Source organism: Lepisosteus oculatus, chromosome 19, assembly GCF_040954835.1.
Source record: "Lepisosteus oculatus isolate fLepOcu1 chromosome 19, fLepOcu1.hap2, whole genome shotgun sequence".
NCBI classification, from domain to species: domain Eukaryota; kingdom Metazoa; phylum Chordata; class Actinopteri; order Semionotiformes; family Lepisosteidae; genus Lepisosteus; species Lepisosteus oculatus.
Genome location: NC_090714.1, coordinates 15,471,344 through 15,492,555, shown reverse-complemented (window position 1 = coordinate 15,492,555; position 21,212 = coordinate 15,471,344). Strand labels below are relative to the sequence as shown.

The 21,212-nt window shown below is 50.5% G+C and overlaps 1 protein-coding gene across 5 annotated transcripts; it reads right to left on the bottom strand.

The window, feature by feature from the left end:
• Positions 1-21,190, bottom strand: marf1 (meiosis regulator and mRNA stability factor 1). 5 transcript variants are annotated; one of them, XM_069180690.1, is made up of 28 exons: positions 20,975-21,165; positions 20,131-20,324; positions 18,461-19,255; positions 17,643-17,817; positions 17,208-17,422; positions 16,972-17,089; positions 16,599-16,771; positions 14,836-15,297; positions 14,170-14,330; positions 13,405-13,566; positions 12,863-13,052; positions 12,024-12,202; positions 11,704-11,784; positions 11,341-11,574; positions 10,994-11,113; positions 10,556-10,737; positions 10,079-10,299; positions 9,645-9,787; positions 9,255-9,388; positions 8,294-8,496; positions 7,872-8,099; positions 7,051-7,284; positions 6,621-6,833; positions 5,597-5,657; positions 5,316-5,426; positions 4,488-4,658; positions 3,606-3,863; positions 1-3,544 (listed from the first exon to the last, which is right to left on the bottom strand). In XM_069180690.1, exons 2-28 carry the CDS (start codon positions 20,266-20,268, stop codon positions 3,534-3,536), a joined length of 5,373 nt encoding a protein of 1,790 aa, XP_069036791.1. In that variant the 5' UTR covers positions 20,269-20,324; positions 20,975-21,165; the 3' UTR covers positions 1-3,533. The 5 variants fall into 5 exon arrangements, with proteins under 5 accessions (XP_069036791.1, XP_069036792.1, XP_069036790.1 ...); XM_069180691.1 differs by lacking the exon at positions 1-3,544 and having other exon boundaries at positions 3,564-3,863; positions 21,072-21,190; XM_069180689.1 differs by lacking the exon at positions 1-3,544 and having other exon boundaries at positions 3,564-3,863; positions 21,076-21,178.
• Between the last annotated feature and the right edge of the window lie 22 nt (positions 21,191-21,212).

The following is a 21,212-nucleotide window of genomic DNA, read 5'->3' as shown; positions in this document are numbered from 1 at the left end:
TTATGCTTGTTGTGAGATTTATTAACATAAATCATTTGGTCCCTTCACAAAATGAAACTGTCACTTCTCACCTACGCAATGGAAGAAACTGAAAAGGGAGAAGGCAACAAACAAACGGGAAAAAAAAAAACAAGGAGCACACAAAATTACGAAAGCAGCAACGAAAAACAGGGGCGTACAGCTCGCTGGACACAAAACCGTCCACGAGAACGCAGTCTGGAAGGGGGCCAGATGATAACAGGAGCTCTGCTGAGGAGAGCCATACCAAACCAAGAGAACAGAACGGGACGCCTGCACGCATGCGGCATTCCAGCAGCTGGGAGACGAGCAGGACCAGCCGGGCCTACTTCCCCAAATCCCACACCCCGCCACGGACAAAGCTAAACACTCTGGAAACCACCACCGGAAAAACACACCCGCACACTGGACAGCAGGCCCTCCAATTGAGCATCATTATATTTTTACCAATATCATTCAAGTAGTACCTTCTTTTTAAATCTAATTAAACCACCACGCAGAATTTTTTAAAAATCCGAAGAAACCAAAATTATGCAAATGTGCATATATGGGTATTGAAGCGATTTACCGATTAAAAAAAAAAAAGCAGTTTGTTTTTACTCTGAATTTAAGTTGTAACTGCAATACAAGGCTTCTGGGAGAAATCGTATCATACCTACTATGATGGCTATTTTCTTTTAAAGGGACCAAGTTAACAGATTTTAGCTATCAATAAGTTGAGAATAATAGCTTTACATATGAGCACAGCATTAAAATTTATTCTGTGCATTTTGCTGGCCTTTGCTTAAAAGAAAAGAGATTTCTGATAATAAAACTAATTAAAAGTTGTCATTAAAACTTTCACAGTTTTCCGAAAAGCTCTTTACTTTTTCCAGTCTTTAAGTCGTTTTTGTGTGTGCTATGTAATAAATGACAGACGCTAAAGGAACTGCTAAGAATCCACTTAACATCCTCAGGTCGTTCTGGAGCCCAACGATCAAGACGAGCCTAACAGAAGAACGCTCCACTGCCAAGAAAACCAGCTCTCGCAAAATAATCTCCAGCCCCTTCACTCGGAACCCACAGCAGGTGGTGCTTTAAAAAAAAAAGTGAAAGAGGTCTCCCTTCAGAAAAGGCTCAAATCTAGCTTCCAACGTGAAGGAAAGAAGCTCACGAAGGCAAACCAACAAGGGGGTAAATAAAAAAAAATCAGTAGGAGAAGAGGTACAGAGATACCGAAGTAACTTAGCTACTACATTTTCAACTAGGAAAAACAAATGCTGCTACCCTCACATGAACCGAGAGGCGGACGGATGGCATGAGGTCTTGTCCACTTCAGATCCGCCCTGATCTGCAAGCAGAGAGAGCGAGCGCACGAAAAAGACAGGTAGCTGGTTTCGGACTCCTAAACGTGTACGTCTTTTACCTCTTCAGTTTTTTCACCCCCCCACCACCCCCATTATTCTGTAAAAGCTACACGTTACACAACAGCAGGCACTCCAACATGTAGGACAAACTTGGTTTCACAACACAAACCCTGCCCACACCCACCCCGTTTCTCCCCCCCCACACTACACCCACAAACAAAACCAGAAGCGCCTAGGTTCAATTCTTCTTCTACGGGCCATGGCAAATACAAGCCATTGTAAAAGCCAGGCTCTGTCCAGACAGCCCCCCCAAGGGCTTCTGTCACTGACCACGCCCTTGAGCAGGCACAGATGGGGCCCGCTCCAGTGTCCCCCGCAGAGCAACACTCTCCACCCCAGCACGGCTGCGCTCAACTCAAAAACCGCTGCAATAAAAAACACTTACCATTTGATGACTACAAATAAAAAGAGAAAGCTTCATGCTTTTCCGCCAAACCAACAGGACGCACAACTTGTGCACAAACCCCAGAAAACTTTTTCCCCTCCCCCCCCCACCCTCATTTAAAAAAAAGTGAAGAGACAAATCAACAAGGTTAAAGAAAACAACCTTGACACTTCCACGGGTGCCATGAAGGAGATGTACCAAATCCCTTATCGGCGTCAGAGGGTGGAAATGGCTCCCAAAACTAATTCAAGTGCGGTTTATCCTTTTTTTTTTGTTCTTTTCTTTCCTCTCCAAACCTAAGTTTTTGTTTCCCTCAAAACTGATTTATGCATTACGTGCATATTTCACACCACCTACCTCACTGTAAACCGCAATCACACAACCATACTCTTAAAAACTAAACGGAGACAAACAGTTCCACGCTCAGACCATTTTCATTTTCCATTCTGGCTGAGGCAGCGTGGCCTAGACTGGGCGAGGGCCCTTAAAGTCATTACTAAAACTCTGACCTAAAACACACAGCTAGCCTCATCGAGGCAATAATCACGCTTGCCAAGAATCCATGCAGGACACAATTGCCCAAGCACTATCCCACATGTTGGAGCAGACCTGGCTGTACATAACCGCAGCTGTTGCTTCGAGATACGAGCTCATTTCAATCTGACAGTGCCAACCGAAACCAAACTTGTCGTATTCGTTAAGCAGACCTCAACCAGCTCCAAATCTTCCACTGCCTCCCGTAATCTGGGGTCCCTTCTTAACCTTTGGCCTAAGGTCAAAATATAAAGGAATATTTTGCAGTTTGAGTGGTTTGGAAAACAAATCCCTTCTCTGGAAAAAAAAAGTCCATACTAACTCTATACAGAAATCTAGAGTAAGCACTCATAAGAAGAAAAAAGTTAATTGAAAAGGCTTATTATACTAATTCCCCCTCAAGACTGAAATCATCTTTATAACAATGACATGCCTCAGTATGGATGAGACATTGCTTACAACACATTTCAAAAGGTTACATAACTGTGCCTAGTGGCTTCTAGCACTCCAGTTTGTCAATACAAGATGGAAAAAAAAGTACAGAGCTCTCCGCACGAATAAAATACCAAGCTGAGAGGCATCCGGCTCACGCTGCAGATGTGAGAACATTTGAAACAACTTCAGAAAAGTTTTATCGTAAAGCTAAGAATTATACTGGATTCTGCAGAAGGTGGCTTCATTTTGCAATGTTTTGAAACCCTGGTATGCAGTTACAACCGACTGGATGACGCGTTTTCAACACGTTTGATTATTGATATTGTTACCCATGATCCCAACGTTTCTTTTTGCTTTTAACCATGATTTAAAACAAACCTACAAATCAAACAATGGTTAGTTTTCCATTTGCCTGTAAGGTCCAGTGTGAAATTCCTACAAAAAGCCACGAATCCTACACAAAGGCAGGGCGACCGCTAAACAAAACCCATACTGCCACAGACCAAGACTGAGAGAAAAAAAGGGGCAGAAACATTTTAAGAAAGACTGGACTTTTAAAAAAAAAATGAAACTGAAAGGAAGGAAAAACAAAACTGCATCAATTACAGCACATGGTTGGCAAAACACAATTCTAAAACACCAGCTAAGGCAGGGGGAAAAAAAGCAGTGAAAGGACTCGAAAGGCAACCGAAGAGCCGACTCCAGCGAATGCAGCGTTTCCACGCTGGCGTGACGGTGCGAGAACAGGCAAAGCGTTAGAGCCGCGAGAAGGAAAAGTCTCGCGGCTCTAACGTTAGAGCGTTAGAAAGCAAAGCATTAGAGCCGCGTGACGGGCGAGAAGGAAAAGTTAGCTGCCAGCTTCACTTTGTTGCGAGACGCCCTCCTGCCGGGGCTGTCGGTCAGGGGTGCTTTGTGACAGGAGGGCTGTTGGGGTCTGTGCACGAGGTTTGTCCCCTCCGCGCCGGGCACCTGGGCGACGCCTGCTGGAGGAGGAGGAGGAGAGAAGCTGCACAACACCACGGGGTCAGAGGGCTCGTGGGTAGCCGTGTCGGGGGCGGTCTTCACGTTCTTGTCTGTCCTCCGTTCTTGAACGCCGAGAAGGTGCAGAGAAACAAGACAGAAGACCAACTCAGCACAAGGCCTACCAAAGCACGGACCGCTTCGACACTCAGAACACCGGGCCAGCTTCTGGATTCCTTCTCGAAAGGACCGGATTCTCAACAGCGCTTCAGTTCAAGAACAAGAATAGAAGGCAAAAGCAAAACCTCTGGGGCGGAGGGGTGGTTCTGTGGCTAAGGATCTGCGCCTGTGGCTGGAAGGTTGCCCGCGGCCGGCTGGCAGAGGAATCCTACTCTGTTGGGCCCCTGAGCAAGGCCCTTCACCCCAGCTGCTCCAGGGGCGCTGTATAAATGGCTGACCCTGCGCTCTGACCCCAAGCTTCTCTCTCCCTGTCTGTGTGTCTCATGGAGGGCAAGGTGGGGTATGCGAAAAGATAAATTCGCAATGTGAGAAATTGTATATGGCCAATAAAGTGATCTTATCTTATCTAATGCTGCACTGCTCTGCCGAAAAAAACATTTACCAGCTTCTTTCGTCTTGCCCTAGTTTTCCCAGATGTATGCGGACAGGTTATAGCACACAGAAGGAAACTGCCTTTTGACCGAGCTGACCCACTCAAGGGCATGCATCCACCTCCTGCAAGAGCCTACCTGTGTGTTGAGGTGGCTGCTCCTCAAACTGGATGAGGTCAGTGTGCCCCAAGGGGACAGGGTCTGGGTGCAGCTGTGGGGAAGGCAGGCAGGAGGGAACAGGGCCACACAGGAGGTCCACAGGTGACCCTGAGCTTAGACACAGAAGTTCTGCCTCTGTACTGACAGTGCCTGGAGGCAGAAAACAGGGCTGTCGGCATAGAAGTATAGACACAAAGATCAACATCTCCACTTAACATCTACATTCACATACACAGTCGCACATGAGGATTTCTTGCATAATGCAAGGCAGTCCGGAAAACCTATAAGGCGAATATTCATTGTTTAAAACATCACAGCCATAGAAAGTTACTCCTGTATTAGGCACCATCTGTATTAAACCCAGCCTGCACTCTGACGCATTCAAGAAACGTCATCAAATGGACCCTGGGTTGCCCACTCCACAGCGCTGCAGGTTATTTCTCCAATGAGCTCTTGACTGCATATTTAACCGAGTCTGTTAAAACCATCAAGGACCTTGCAGGGAACTGAACAATCAAGAACAGCCCTGTCCCCTCCTTAAAAAAAAAGAAGTTTGGCTGATTCTCAGGAAATATCCTGAAATATGAGTATCCAAAATAACCAAATTGCCTGATAAAACAACCCTGCACTTCAAACAAATATGGAGAATTCACAAAAAAGAAGAGAAAAGGTAAGGACTGAGCATATTTCACCTTGCATCGTGTTAAGAAACTATTTGCGGGCTCCTAGGTAGAGGCGAGTTCTCTCCTGTAATCTCGGACGGTGGTCAGGCAGCGACATGAGAGCCCCCGACGACAGCTCGCTTACCTGGGCTGACAGGGCCCGAATGGGTGGAGTCTCGTCTGCTGTGGCACTGAGGCTGCTCTTCGCTGTCAGGCTGGGAGCTCTCGACAGGAAGGGGGACTGGGCTCGTCCGCACTGCAAACACAGCACACCGCGTTCACCTCCAAAGGGCCAGACTCCAGACACACCCACAGTTCCCCAGAAAAATGTTCTAGTGTTTGAAAAGTGCTGCAAAATCTAAATCTACAAATGCAGAAGGAGCTGGCTCCAAGCCCCGAGTGCACACAGATGCCCCCCAGTTTTACCTTTCATGTCATTCTTGAGAACAATAATCTTCTTGTGTCCATGACCTTTAATCCAGACCACCTGTTGGCAGATGGAAAAAAAAAAACTTCACTGGCACATTATGAAAATGCACACAAAATCCTCAATGGGGAACAGACTTCGTATTCATTACTAATATTACACAGAACCATGTAGACGCAAAGGGAGCCATCTTACTGTAGAAACATTGTACTGAAAAGCTCAGCAATGGAGCTCAAGATTAATTCAAGAACCTGCAGAACACTGTACATACTGGTATGCACGTTACATGCAAAAAAGTACTGAAATACCAGGAGGACAAACTGGTTCATGGCTGTTAAGAATAATGGTATGTGTAATAATTCTGTGGCTCTAAGGAATGAAGTCAGGGACAGGCAAGAATGTACTCCTTCCAAATCACATCACAGATTTTGTGTGAGACCTCCTGAGCAGAATTACCAAGATTTACGTAGCTATTGAAGGTGAAGACTGTATCAAAACTACCACTACAATGGAATGGATTGATGGAATATTCGAACAGCTTACACCAGGGCTACCCCAGATTGTGTCGGCATTGCACTACAGTTAAAAAAAAACAAAACAAAACATGGATTGGATGCATGGATGGGAAGCAGCATGTGGGGTTGCGCTGCGTTTTTAATTGATTTGCCGCTCCTTTGCCATGACGAAGATACTGGGCCAATAACAGCAAATCGCATTACCCCTCGGGAACGTCTCAACTAAATCACCGCTCTTCACGTCCGGTTACTACATGAGTAAACCTGCATCATAAAACGCCAGACAGAAATCATCACATTGGAGAGAGAAGAGCTCTTGAACAAACACCACGCCCCAACCCATTGTAGAAGGCAAAAGCTCACGAAACAAGCCTTCTTAAAACAAAACATGTCCCTCTTAATGGCAGAGAGGTCAAACGAGAAAGTGCATTGTTCGCTAAATACTGTATTGTTTGACTCAGTGTGGGGTTGCATAGGGCTATGGGCTGGGCCGCTGTGCTGTCTTCACCTGTGGGATGGCTCCTAGCAGCTCTTCCACTGTGCTGTACCCATAGGAGCGTGGCTGCAGGCCCTTCCCCGTGTACTTGCTGAAGGCACTGGGGAACTCCGTCAGGAATATCTGCTGGTAATGGTAGGTGTGCAGAAGAGCCCGGACGCTGCGGCCAAACTGGTACAGCCGCGTCAGCCTCACGCGCTCCTCGCCCTCCTCGCTCTCGAACAACTGCGCACACACAGAGACGGCAGAGAAAAGGGGTTGCTCCTGCAAGTCAATACTGGACGATCCAGAGCGCCGAAGACGAGATGACGCATAAATGATCGACCATATCAGCCAGGGAAACCACGCTTCATCACAGGGGACTGAGAATGACCCCAAGCACTGCCGCAACAGGTCTCATGAGGGAACGCCACAGTGGTTTGCAGCCTCCCTGTCCACATACCTCGACAAGATAGGGCAGGCTCTTGAGCAGCTCGCCGAGAGACACGAAGCCATACTCGCAGGGGTTGAGGGCGACGCCGTGGGCGGCCTCGTACTGCTGGCTCAGTTCCTCGGTCCACAGAGAGTCCTGCCCATCCGGCAGAGACATGAGCAGGACCAGCAGCTGAGTGGTGAGGGATCGCAGGGACTTCCTGTTGATCAGCTGCACCTCACGGCCGGACGGCGTGTCCACCACCTGGAGGAGGAAGAGGAGGAGCAGAAGAGGCTGCAGAACTGGAGACGAGACTTCTCCAACAGGAACCGAACACTCTTCTGTTTCACTGGTCGCCATGTTGTTTACCTCATGGGGAAACCTCAGGGTCAGGGATTTTTAAATGAAAATAAGCTAACAAATAGACATTTAAATATTTAAACTATAAAGGCTTTAAGTTCCAAACTGTACATTAACCAAAAGGTATAATATTCTAGCATTGGTAACTGTGCGGTACTGATCACATGTGATTGTTCAATCACAGCAATCACAGATTATGCGATTGTTGATTTGAACTATATATATATATGCTCTAGTTGCAGCATGACTTTGTAAAGTACTTTAATATGGTGCTAACCATGAAAAGGTACAACAAACACGTATAAACCAGCAATCACATCTCTGGTCCTGCCCACACCAAGGTTAAGGGGCTTCCTTAAATTCTAAGCACCTCTCCTTCTGGGAGAAATGTTAAATATGATTCTATTAAGAATTTTACCCAGTTGAAAATTCCTTTTTCACAACTGACAATTTAAAGTGAACAAAAGCAAAAAAAAAAAAAGCGACAGTACCTTAACCACATGACACAGCTTCTGCAGCAAAGTCAGCACAGAGCCGACGTCAAAGTCCTGCAGTTTCAGGCCATAGCCAAAGGTTTTGCTGTACTCGGTCAGCAGGTCGGACACCGGCAAGCTGTTGTCCTTCTGGGACCGCAGGAGCTTGACGAACTGGGCGGCCAGAGCCTTCAATCTCTCCACTTCCGTCAGCGTCAGGATCTTCTCCTCTCCGCACTCCAGGACCTGCAGCGAGAGGTCCACACACTCAGAGAGAGAGACCCAGATCGCCGAGATGTCATACCGTCTCAAAAGGATCGTATTTATGTCAAAGTCTGGTTTCGGGAAGATTAAAGCAAGCAGTGCGGCGCTTTGCAAAGAGCCGCAGCCCGCGGCTTGCGCCAGCGCCGACCTCCTCCCGACTGCAGTCGGACACTCACCACTAAGACGTCGGGAATGGCCTCAAAGAGCTCCATCAGCTTGGTAAAGCCGTAGTAGGTCAGCTTGCACTGCCGGCCGAAGTGGTGGTGGTAGGAGGGGATGAACTTGTTGAAAGGCATACGGCAGCGTGGCTGGTGACGCAGCAGGTCCACCACCTCCTTGGCAAACTGCTTGGTCCTCTCGATCTCCTCCGGGGTGCGCTCTGCACACGCAGACACACCACAGAACCAGGGGAAAGAGAAAAATAAATCTGTTGAAGTTACGTTTGAAGACTTAAAAAAAAAAAAAAGTTGTTGCTTCCCTCCCCCCCCCTCCGCTTTTAATATAATACAACCGCCGTTCCTTGCACAGAAACTCTCCCAGAACTTCAATTTAAACAGTAACTTGAATCAGATGGGTCCTAGACTTTTTAAACGGGTCTTCACAGGTCAAAGTGGGGTAATGGTAATCTCACTCGTTACACTTCTACTGAACAACACCTGCACTGTCTCATCCTCCATACTGTACGTTTTGTACCCTAATGATTGTAAGAGCAAGCACACAGACATCTTATTAGGTTTGCTAATGACACAGCCCTGGTGAGGAGAGAAATCCCCCTGAAAATCACAGGCCTATTCTAAATGATTTTATTAAATGGTGTGATGAGCTGTCTATAAGGTTATATGCCTTGATAACAAAAGGAACTTGATCATTGATTTTAGGAAAAAAATGCAACACCCTTCAAACCTACCGTAATTAATGGCCAGACTATAGAAACTGTCTGTGACTACAAGTCGGACTTGAAAAACAAATTTCAAAAATGTTTGAAACAAAAGCTCAATTTTCAGGAAGAGGATTATGTTTAAATACTATTCATGAGAAAACCTACATCAATTATCTATTTTTTTTTACTGGAAAAATCATTAAAAGGAGAGTAGTTTTTAAAAGCAAAAGGAGAAAAAGCAAAGCCCGACTCCTGACCTCGCTTGGGGATGGAGATGACCAGGTCGCTGTCCTGCTGAGTAACCGAAATGGTCGTGTCGGGGATTTCTGCCAGCAAGTCCATCAGCTCGCACGCCCCGTACTCGGTCACGTTCCAGTCTCTGGAGAAACACCTGCAGGCAGCCGTGCACACAGAGAGTCAGTCTGCAGCGCAGGGTCAACGCTGCGCAGAACGAGCACTCTACCACGCAAAACAGCCAGCACTAGAAACCCACTCCCCCATCCCAAACCCACAAAACCGGAACAACGCAGCACCTCTCAAAACAAGCCGGCAGGTTTAACACGTGGCATCGAGACAAAACGCGAAGGACATCCGCGATGCAACGCGAGGCGCCGGGAGACGGTCAGGCGGGGGGGGGGCTCACTCACCAATGGTAGGCCTGCATGAAGTCCTGGATCACCACCTGCTTGCTGACCTGGAACTTGAGCAGCCTGAGGAGGTCCTGGGTGAAGCGCTTCACCTGCGCGCGGTGCGTCAGGGTCAGCAGGCGCTTGGAGCCCATCCCCAGGATCTGCAGCCCAAGCACAGGTGGTTAGGCGCTCCCCTCCAGCAAAACCGGGAACTCAAGCCACAACAGCGCTTAAAATAGGAGCACACCCGACACTCCTTTAAATCTCCTTTATTTTCTAATTGGAGCTACCAGATGGATAAGTGGACTAGACAGACAGGTCCAAGTATCGCCACAGTAAAATCTATACTGCAGGGGGGAAAAAAAACTGCTTTAAAAGTTTTACTCTATTAAGGACGAAGGGATGGTTTATTTTTGGAAGGAGAGGGGAGAAAAAAAAAACGCCCGTCTGACCTGCAGCACGTGTGGCACAGCCTCCAGCAGCTCCAGCAGCTTGGAGTAGCCATAGTCTGAGACGCGGCACTGCTTGGCAAAGTGGTGGTGGTAGGATGGGATGAACTTGCTGACGGGCATCAGGCAGCAGGGCTGGCTCTTCATCAGGTCGATCACCTCCCGGCTGAACTGGATCAGCTGGGGGTTCCCCACCGGGCTTTTACAGCGCTGCACCCAGGGGTCTGTATGGGACACGGGCACAAGAGGAGACGTGCTTGGCTCAGCCCACTTAGCGTTGCCCAATGCTAAGGATATATAAACACGACATAACACCAGCCAATCTGGGTCTTTCAGTAAATATTACCAAAAGACATGTTTGCATTAAATTCTGCACCTTAAAATGCACCATAGAAACCGATGTGATATTTACAAAGAAAACAGTGGCATCAACTGTGCAGATTTTACGAAGGAGCACCAGCTCCCAGTTGCAAAGGTTACCTGCGTTGGGAGGAGGGGGCTTGTTGTGGATCCACTTGATGACCTTGATGCCGTTCTGCGACGTGACGATGTTGATGCCCGGGATGCAGGTGATGAGATGCTCCAGCGGGACACACCCCTCGGCCTCGCCCTCCTCCGACAGCTCCAGGGGGCTGAACTCCGAGGCGTAACATTCTGGGAAACTGAGCATTATTCGCTCGAGTCAGCCTCTTCGCAAAAAATAAAAATGGACTGGCAAACACCGGCTATCAATTTTTTTGGGAGTAACGTGCCCTCTTGAACATGCTTCTTCGCACCACATTAAGGCAAACCAAATTAAGAGACTGAATATTGAAGACGTCCCTTTAAAGCAAAGTTATGCGTTGCCGATTGTCCAAGTGCTGCTTTGGCTTTGTGAAACGTTACGGCGTCTCAACAAACCACACGCAGGCGGCTCACCTGAGTAGGGGTACCGTGCCCTCGTGTGTCTGCAGCAGGCTGTGCACCTGGGCAGCAAAGGCCTTGATAGACAGCACCACGAAGGGGATCTTATAGGTGTCGGGGTCGAAATCAGCCTCACTGCCAGGAATAAGGGGAAAAAAAAAAATAAGACGGTGCACAATATCGAGAGCATGCAAGTAGAAAAACAACAGTGCAAAGCAACAACTTAAATTGTGCAAAAGATTATCTGTACAGGCACACTTTCTTTAATACATTAAGAATTAGGATGGATGAAGATGAGCTCTCTGGGATAGACGCAAGCAGCATCCACTGACTGACATTCTAATGCCGGACCTATATCGCACCTGAAGCCGGGGTCAGTGTAGTGGCGCCTGCAGATGGGCTCGTGATACTCCAGCTCCTCAAACACCACAGGGCTGCCGCTGGAGGAGCCGTCGTGAGACTGCGAGGAGCCCAGGGGGCTCTGGCGGGCCTGGCTGCTGGGGAGCAGGCACACCAGCCTACCGCTGCCCTGGTCACGCACGGCAACCACATCCGTCAGCTTGTACAGGTCACAGACGGCCAGCTTGTGACCAAACCTGGAAGGTGAACAGAACCCGGAAAAAGGGAAGGGATTTGGTTTGAGAATACGTGCTAGTTTCCCCTTTAAGTGTCGCGGTTCCCACGCTGCACCGTGTCTAATCGCAAAAGGAGAAAGAGAAACCTACTTCTTCTCGTAGATTTCGGTGAACTTGAACAGTGGCAGGCAGCAGGCTGGAGCATCCTGAAGAATGCTGATGATCTCGGAGCTGCAGGAATAAATAACCTTGTCACCGGAAGGCAAAGCGTTACCCGATTTCACAGTAAACACAGTGTGCAAAATGGGAGGAGCTCCATCCAGCTGGTTGGGTCCTCAGTAGCTAAACACTCTGAGGATTTCGTCTTTGGTACACATAAGGGATATCAGGGCACCGTATGACGAAATGCTTAAAACCCATTCTGGGCACACGTTGGGCGAATATGCGCCTCGTGCGACAGCTGGGCGCACCTGAGCACGGCGAGGGACTTGTTGTTGGTGCCGGTCACCAGGGAGACGTGGATGCGCTTGCCCCCGATCTTGTAGCGGTGCAGGCCACTGACCGCGCTGATGGCCTCCTGGAGCGTGCTCATCTGCACTGTGGCCCTGAGCTGATAGTCCGTGTGCGGACTCAGCTCCACACTCTTAACCTGCAAGACACGTTGAAGGACGAAGAAAAAATAACAACAACAAACTTTTCAGTTGGAGAGATTGATACCGAAGGATTCATTTCGACACGCATTTCCTCTGGCTCAATTAACATTTCTTTTCAGTACATACAGATGAAGACTAAAGATGTTCTTCGATTTCAGTGTTAATAGCTGCCTTAACCTTATCATTTTTAATCAAAGCCATGAGGGAGACGGCTATAATAGGTAGTAATAGGGAGTAATTGGTAGTAAGGTGCTTAGTATTCAGTGGTGTTATTAAGAGCTTAGTTCATTTATGTTCAATACAGAGCAACAATAATCACACTTGCAAAGATCACAGTAAAAACCATTTAAAAACAAAACCAGCATTAATGGGCACCCCTCTGAACAGTCTAAAGCAAAGGTCTCCAACCTGGGTTTTGGAAAGCCCCCGTCCCGCATAATTTACAAGTAGACTTTAAATTACCCATTTCTAAAGGCACGGAAGAGGATGGTATCAACGTCTTTTAAACACATTTGTCAAATCAAAGCAAAAAAAAAAAACATGCCATAAAACCATCACAGTATGGATGCTAAAGATGCCCATAGACAACATTCAAGGCAAAAATCCCTGAATGGATGTAGTGCAACACACGACACAGGAGAGCACTCCACTGTTACCCTGCCATGCTTGGAGAACGTATTGCGCAGGATCTGCTGCAGTTCCTTCCGGGACATCCTGTAATCCACATTGGCCACCTGAATATCCACACCATTGGAAAAGGGGTCTTGAGGGACATCCGGACAGGGGCTGTGGTTCAGGGTTGCTGCCAGGGGGGAGGAGCGGTTCGACAGGCTTGGGGATCCACTCCTGGAGCGGGGGAACAAACGCAGCAGGGATCAGCCGGGGGAGAGGACGGCTGCAGCCGAGGAAAGAGGGGGAAACCAGGCGCCGCCGGCTGGCTTTTCCCCAGCCACACACGAGCCAGCGTGTGGAGGTGGCGTTTCAACAGCGTCGGCCGGAGAGCTGGGTCCAGCCCGAGAACAAGACGAGCAGGGAATAAAAACATCCACGGAATAAAATCAGCCCACCGATCGGCGTCAAGGGCAGAGAGAAAGACGTGGAGACGAGCTCGCGGGACAAACCGAACACGTATTGTACTGCCGGCTATGGTTCTAATGCCTACCGAAAGAACTACAGAAAAGCTCTGTGCAAAACTCACCGGGATGACCAGGAGCCCTGGGAGAGGACAAGGGGGCTCAGAGTCCTCTGCAGGTTCAGTTTGCTGAAGGCTGATGGGGTGCTGACCTGGAACTCTCCAACCCCTCGCTCCGCCTTCTCCACGGGAGAGTCGGACACGCTCCGGGGGGTTAAACTGTCTTTCCTGTGAAAAAGGAAATGCCAGACTGTCCACGAGGAGCTAAGATATAACAAGCCTATCCTCTTCCTCACACCCAACAATATCTTTAGTTTTAATTAGCTGCAACAAACATCATCCCTTCCTCTGGATCCCGAAAACAGAATGGACAATAACTTCGCAAGCCTGCGATAAACTGTAAGAGAACGGGCCATTTCTATGGGAAGTCCACTGCGAGAAATCCCTACAGACATTCCAAACACTGCAGTTTGTCTCAAACATGTGCATAAGCTGTATGACATAACCACATGCACCCAGTTAAAACTGTTATCAAAAGCTATCTTTGCTGCTTCTACCATTTCACTCGAGAACGCAGAATGTAAAATATAAAATGTCACAAAATTCCAACCCGCGTTGTTCATGCATTTCCAAGTACTAAAATGAGAATTATACCCTGTCAGGGAGCTACTCTACACACAAAACCTTGTTTATATAGTGCCACAGAGACTTGTTGCATAGTTCCAAAAGAAAAGGGTTTCTGCGACTCCCATGACTGGTGCTGGCATGCAGAATTACACCATCGGAGAAATGCATCACTATACATGTTCATACTGCAGTATGAAGCCATACCTTCTGCTCCTATAGGAGGACTCCCCCATGCTGACACTCTTACAAGCTGTGGAGGAATGGTATGTCACCTCTCCGTTACTCTGAGGCGAAGGCGTGTCATTTCGGCTTTTCTTTTCCAGCTGATAATTCATCTTGGGCTTCGTTTCCATCTTGCACAGCTCCTAAGTAAGAGGCGGGAGGAGGCATGTTACTATACGATGCTCATGAATTGGAGTGGATGCCAAATCGCTGCTGCCTGCTTCCTTGGAGGGTCACCACTCAAAACATCAGCAGAGAAAACTTTGACGGGAACGTGGAAATACACGTTGTGCAGAGAATTTCTGTCAAGGCACCCAATTTTGCACAGTTTACAAATCTCACAGATTCTAAAACTTTGGTCGGTTTAACCGAGTTTCATGACCGAGCTTAAAAAAATAAAACGGGAGGGAGCCTGCAACGATTAAGGCAGGTTCATCTTCACCCTGTAAATACTGCAACTAATCAGGTGCCTCGGATTTTAAATCCGCAGATTTTCCTTGTCCCCCATAACGCAAGACAGAACCAAACCGACAGCGAAGGGCCAGTACTCTCTCCATCTACACTGGGCTGCGGGTCGGCGGAGCACAAGCAGGATGAATGAGCGCTGGCGGTGAGGGATGGTGACGATGGCGGCCGAGGGGCCAGTACCTGCAGACTTTTGACCTGAGCGCTCTTCGCTGCCGAGCTGCCGGCGGCAGAGACCCCCTTCCTGGGGCTGCAGGTCTGCTCGGGGGCGGGGTCTCGGCCGCTCTGGCATAGCCGCACCGTGCGGCCCGTGCGCTTAGGGGAACGGGGCTTCTCCGGGGCCAGAGGAGAGCCGGAGGGCAAGGAGGGCGGAGGAAGCTTCTCCGCCTCCCCCGCCGCCCCCTCCTTGGCCCAGGAGGAGGAGAAAGACACGGCGATGCGGTTGCCAAAGACGTCCTCGTTCTCCATGCGCTTGCGGGCCCGCTCCGCCGCGTCCCGGCTGCCGAAGCGCAGCACGGCGCTGCCCGCGGAGATGCTCAGCACCTTTCCCCCGCAGTTATCCGACAGGCGCCGCAGCCTGTTGCTGACGCTCTTGCCATCCCGGTTGGTTGGGAGGTTGCGGACGTACAGCAGGGTGAAACTGGGCTGGCAAAAGCAAACAAAAATTTCGCTGCCTTTTTTCTTTGTCCTCCACAGGTTTCAGCTACTTTCCGTTTAAACATTTCAGTTACAGCGCGACAGGTCTGGCTCCCCCCCCCCCCCCCCTCCGTGACAATGCGATCGTGTCTACTGCAGGAGCAAGCAGCAAAATTGTGGAATTCCCCTGCCAACCACAAAACTTGCTCTACGGAGCTCAAAGCACTCCCGCAGCTTCTTGGCAGTGCTCCTCACCGGTAGGAGCATAACAAGGGGAGCACTACATTGTCATGATGGCATCTCCGTCATTAGACTGCTTCTTTTGCAAGAAAGCCATTCTCGTACGTGACTTTCAATCTGTTTACGGTGCCAAGGTGGAGCTTTGAAAACAAGAAGTATCCAAAAGGCAACCGCATCCGCACTGTAAGGATGGCGAAATACAAACGGGAAAAGCATCACAGTAACAAGGATGTGAAGCGGTCTGACCGCAACAGATAACATTGCTGTCAGTGTGGCACAGTTCTTCAATGCCCTCACCAGCCAAAATGAGGGTTTTTAGAAGCAACACAAATCAAAATTGTGCATTTCACACACACACACACGATCATGTTTCATTCCAGACCAGGAATAAGACCGTATTTCTGGCTGGGCTAGCATAGAGCTCAAGCTGCAGAGTGGACACACTTCACATTCAGATGAATAGCACAAGAATTCAAGAAAGCATGCAATTCACACTAATCTAAAATACAACAGCCGGCTCGACAAAAACAAGCTGTTTTTCCCAGTCAAAACTTCTTAATCACCAGTCTGTACATAGCTTTAAAAGAGAAAGCTTCTATTATTTTTGCAGTTTTCAACTTACAACAAAGCTTGACAGCTTGGGGGAAAAAGCTTGCAAGAAAAAAAAATCTGTATTTATACAATAAGCTTGGGAAATAATCGTCCGGGGCCAAGCTTCAGAAAAATGGGCAGAAAATGGCCAAGGAAAAGATTTCACTACACTAATCAATCTCATCATGTCTTGTGCCGAGAGTGGAGCCTGAAAGTTACCTATTGAAACAGAGCTTCAGAAACATTCAACATCAAGCATAAATGCAGCTGCTGGAAGCAATAACCATGCTTTCACACACACATACGAGAACAGCTTTGCTAAACAACGCAGAACTACTCGGATCAAGCACCAGGATTTTCTCAGGACAGCCAAACCCACTACAGCTCCCAGCTGCAGTGGTACCAACAAGGGAAGGCACACCCCTTTTCCGATGGGCTGTACCACAGCAGGCCGTGGTAAAGAGCAGCAAAGCACCTACCTGCGTTTTAACTGGCATCCTGGGCGGCAGATCAGACACAAACTCCTCAAAGGCCACATGGCGGTGAGCGTGCTGCAGGAGAGCTTCAGAGGCCTGGTTCTTGTGCACAAGAATAACCTGGAAACCATGTCTGTGTCGGAGATCGCTGAGCTCGCTGGCAAAGTTAACATCACCTGCGGGTGAAAGCAGATTCCGTTCAGCAACTCCGCACGGAGCACACTCCGGTCACACTTTGCGATCGAGCTTAGAAGAACAAAACCGATGGGAGGTAGGAGGCCTCAAAGTGTCCAGAGCAGTACTCTTCATACAGCACTCCTACTGTGCATCGCGAAACGCCCCTCCGACAACACAAACGGCAAGGGCTCGAACTCACTCGACACCAGCACGACGGTGGCGGGGGCGGTGTGCGTGTCGGCGAAGCGGCGCAGGCTCTGCCTCAGCTTGTCGTCGGCGGCGTTCTTCGCAGTGGCGTTGATGTGGGCGACCGTCACCTGTCCCGGGAGCAAGGGGAGAGGCCTCGTCACACGCGCGCGGGCCAGGCCTTCTTCGCTCCACCCTCCGCCCTTGGCCAAGCTGCAGTCATGCCGCGCCCTCCCCCTCGCGCGTTACCTGGCAGTTGTTGAGCTCCTGGATCACCTCCTTGTTCTCCTTGCTGATGTCGCACACACACATGAACTCGGCCTCGCGGTGCCCCTGGAAGAAGCGGTGGCGGATGCGCTGCACCACGGCCATCGCAGAGCGGCCGCTGGGCACCGAGCAGTTCTCGATGTCCCAGAACACGCCGATGGGGGGCAGGTTCTCCTGCCCTCCACTCTCGGGGGAGCCTGGGGAAGAGAAAGAAGGGGGCCCCCCCATCAGCCTCTTCCGGGCAAACGGCGCCTGGCGTTGCCCCTCAGGCGGGTCCTTACCCGTCTGTGACCAGAGGCCTCCCAGGTATCCCCCACGTGATCAAAAAGCTCTGAGCTCCAACCAGCGGAAACAAAGAGAGGAAAAAAAACGGACCCACACCGCAACATCCACTTCGAGGAGGAAGGCTCAAATTACCGTATTTCTGGCTCGACGCGCCCAGGCTCGCGCCTAGAAGCAGCAGGCCGTCGGCCGTGGCTCCAGGGACTCCGCAGCCGTTGCACACAGGGATGGGAACGGGCGCGGACTGGGCCGGCGGCGGGGGGATGTTGGGCCAGGCTTTCCCCGCTTCCACAGCCAGAGCTCTGGAAGGCTGCAAGGGACGGTTAAACCTCGATCAACAGAACCCCCACCCGGCTCGCGGCGCCGATCTGGATCACGGGAACCACCCAGCACCCATTCACGCCTGGCGGTCTGTCGGAGGGCCGGTCTAGGCATTTGGTCGTTAACGTTTGGCTTCAAATGTCAAAATGCCGAGTTTGTTTATATCTACCTCCGATACAAACAAACAAACAGAAATCGCCTGGAGAGCATTCCCAAACCCACGTCCTGAAGGGGCAGTCTCCGAAGTTTGGCGAACGCGCTCTCTTTTCCAAGAAGGACTCAAGAGAACTATGTAATCATTACCAGCCAGTTGATTTCGGCAATCTTTAGCTTGCAGCTTCATGAAGTCTGGCAAGGCTCCCAAAATGTTATCTAAGCATGGACATGTTCTAAAATTCTTTTGCTAGTAAATTCTTTACCCCCCCCCCCCCCGGCTTTTCACAGTGCTTAAATGCGTGTCAAGCACAAGAGCTGGATTTAATCCAATATAACCTTAGATAACAGCTCTTGGAAGCAGGGAGGAACATAAACCACCCTCCATCAATCACGCCTGGCAATCATTTCGGGTAAAACTGCATTGTCGCCCCCCCCCCCGAAGCTAAAGGTTGATCGAGAAATAGAAAAGCACAAACCTTTCTCAGACATTCCCTGCAGTAGTGAGTGCCCTTGAGACAGACTGTGCGATCGACATTCAGGTGCAAGTGATTGGTGCAAAGGTGTGCAGCAGAGGAGAGGTGTGCCCGTGGTCCGAAACGCTGGTCCCCTCTGCCTCCCGGGCTGAAGTCCACACCGCAGGGGTAGTACCCCGCGGTGGCCAGGCAGTCCTGGTGCACCGGGGCCGAGGGGCCGGCGGGCAGGAGCCGGGCCCGGCTGAAGGACGTGGACGCGGCGGGGAGGGAATGCAGCTGGCCGAGGAGTCCCGCGCAACAGGGCAGGTGCTGGTGCGCCGCCAGGGGCTGCGAGGAGGCGGCCGCCGCCGCCGCCGGGGGGAGCCGGAGCTCGTAGCCGTGGAGGCGGGCGTAGGCGTCGCCCCCGGAGGGGAGGGGGGGGCGCAGGGCGGGGCCCACCTGACAGGTGATCGTGCCGTTCGGGGCCTCCGGGGGTTTGGGAACATGGAAAGAAACACCTCCACCTCCACCGCCGCCACCATCACCCACAAGCCCGCAGCCCAGGCGCCTGCCGAGCCTCGCCCCTTCGGCGCCATAGCGCACCGGCGTGCCCGCCTCACAGTGAGTGCACACGCTTACTTTAGGGCTGCCAGTCTGCTGCTGCTGCTTTTGAAGAACAGGCTCCTGTGGCAGAGGCTGGAAGCATGGGGGGGCGCGGGGCAGGGGAGCAGAAGGAAAGGGTTTCGATCCGGCGCATTGCGGAGGTGGGGGGACATCCTTCAGCTCCAGCGCGGGCTTGCGGTTTTCCATGAAGTCTTCCTGAAAGGGCCAGACGGAAAGGAAAAAGTGAGAAGGGAGGCGATGGGGAAGAGGACAGCGGCACAGGGTCCCCGGAGAACGGAAAACGCTCTGGATGGTGCTGCTCGGAAACTCCCAACGCATCATCTACTTTCGGACTCATGTCAAAACGAACCGCATCGACTCGGGAATCAGAGTTCAGCAGGTCAACAGAGTTCAAAAAGGTCTTTCTTGGTCCCCGCAGTTCATCACACAAGTAATCCTTAAGTCAACATAGTACACAGTCTGAAACCTCAGACTGGCAGGGTCTGCATCATGTTCTCCTTGTCCGAGTATTAAAATCATCAGATTATTCTCCTTTAAGAGTACCAATGATGTGACATAGCTTAGAGAGACCTTATATCTTATGATATGACGCATGCCTGAACGGACATAATAAAACAGCAGCTAAATCTGTGTATCCAGAGTCACACTGAAGAACATTTCTTCAAACCAAGACTGATTTTGGGCAAAACATATTAACCTGGAAACAAGCCCCCCCCCCACTGCACAGTATTTTCATCCCATCAGCCTTTACAAGCTGCAGGCTCCCCTAAAAAAAAAAAAAAAGATATAGAGGAAACTCAAAAGCAGCTACGCATTGCAATCTCCTTTCGAAGTCCAGGTGTGGGAGGTCTTGAGGTCTTCAGGTGTACGATCACAGTGATCTAACAAAGCATGAAACAGCACACACACCCCCCCCCCCGGCACAAGACTGAAGGAGATTCCCCCCCCAGCTCAGACAGATGACCATCTGCGTGTGTGCAAGGGGGAACTGCATTTAATTTCCACCCCACACCCCCTGCCCCCCCCATCCTTCTCCACGGCCCCCGGGGGGAGGGTCACCTGCCCTTCACCTTTTTTTTATCCGCGTCGAAGGCGGAGAAGCAGTCGGAGAGTTTCCAGATTCTCGACGCGGCCTCATCGTCCGTGTGGCCGAGCCACTGGAAGGCAGTAGGCCCGCACAGGGAGCTCTCCTTCACCATCGCTTCCATCGTGCCGCCGCGCTGGGAACCCGAGACCTCCCGCCGATCTCCTCTCTCATTCTTTCCTGCGGAGACAGCGGGGGGAAAACTCGCAACTTCGCCGCCTGTATCCACACCATGTGGGAGGGGGAGCTTTGAGCTTTATGGGACTGGGGGGAAGTTAAACGCCCAGTCTAGTTGGGCTACGTCTTTTGTCCCTGGGGGGGCTAGTTGATCAGTTTGTTTTGTTTGCGGTGGAAGTTCACACGCGTGCGCTGGTCCCGCCACCACCGGGAAGGTTTCGGTGCTTAAACCCGACGGAAAGGTCCCTCTCGACGCAAACCGCTCGGAACGACGAACTTTCTACGCGACGTTCAATTCGCTCGTCTCTCCCTCTCTTTGTTTGGTGTTTTTTTTTTTTAAAAAGCCGGTGTCACAGACAACCCAGTCCGGAGGGGGTGGGAAGTATAGAAACAGTATACAAACACACGGGGGTTTAAATGGCGAACTTGGCGTGGGGGGGGCGGCTGTGTCGTTGCTGTTGTTGTTGTTGTTGTTATTATTATTCTTATTCTTCCCGGTCCGCCGACAGCAAAAGCGGGCGCAGAGACTCACTGTAACCGCCGGACCCAGGCGAGGCTCTCGGGACCGAGCCGAGCCGAGCCGAACCTCCCGGGCCGGCGGGTCCGCTCCGGGCTCGCACTCGCACAGGCACCAACGCTGCGTTTCTACTTACAAAAACCCGTCCAGATAACACTTTCCCGTCCCTCGGTCCCGTTAACCTCTCGCCCGCCGGCTCCCTCCCCGAGGGGACGCGCTTGTGTCCGACCCACTTGCCTGCCGGCCGCCTCTCTTTCTTATAAAATGTTTCCTCACATCTTCTCTCTCCTTTCCTCCCCAGAGCCTCTATTCTTTTCTCCTCTCTGTCGCCTGGGCTACCAAAGCCGACTTCTAACCTCCGTGTGCCGTCAACT

Bases quoted from the DNA above. Each gene is read 5' to 3' on its own strand.
- marf1 (XM_069180691.1), bottom strand. From the start codon at position 20,268: ATGGAAGCGATGGTGAAGGAGAGCTCCCTGTGCGGGCCTACTGCCTTC. The intron at 17,090-17,207 runs GTAACGCGCGAG...CTCCCGGGACAG, and splicing joins AGGAGCTCAACAACTGCCAG to GTGACGGTCGCCCACATCAA. The intron at 12,203-12,862 runs GTAACAGTGGAG...CGTGTCTTGCAG, and splicing joins CGTTCTCCAAGCATGGCAGG to GTTAAGAGTGTGGAGCTGAG.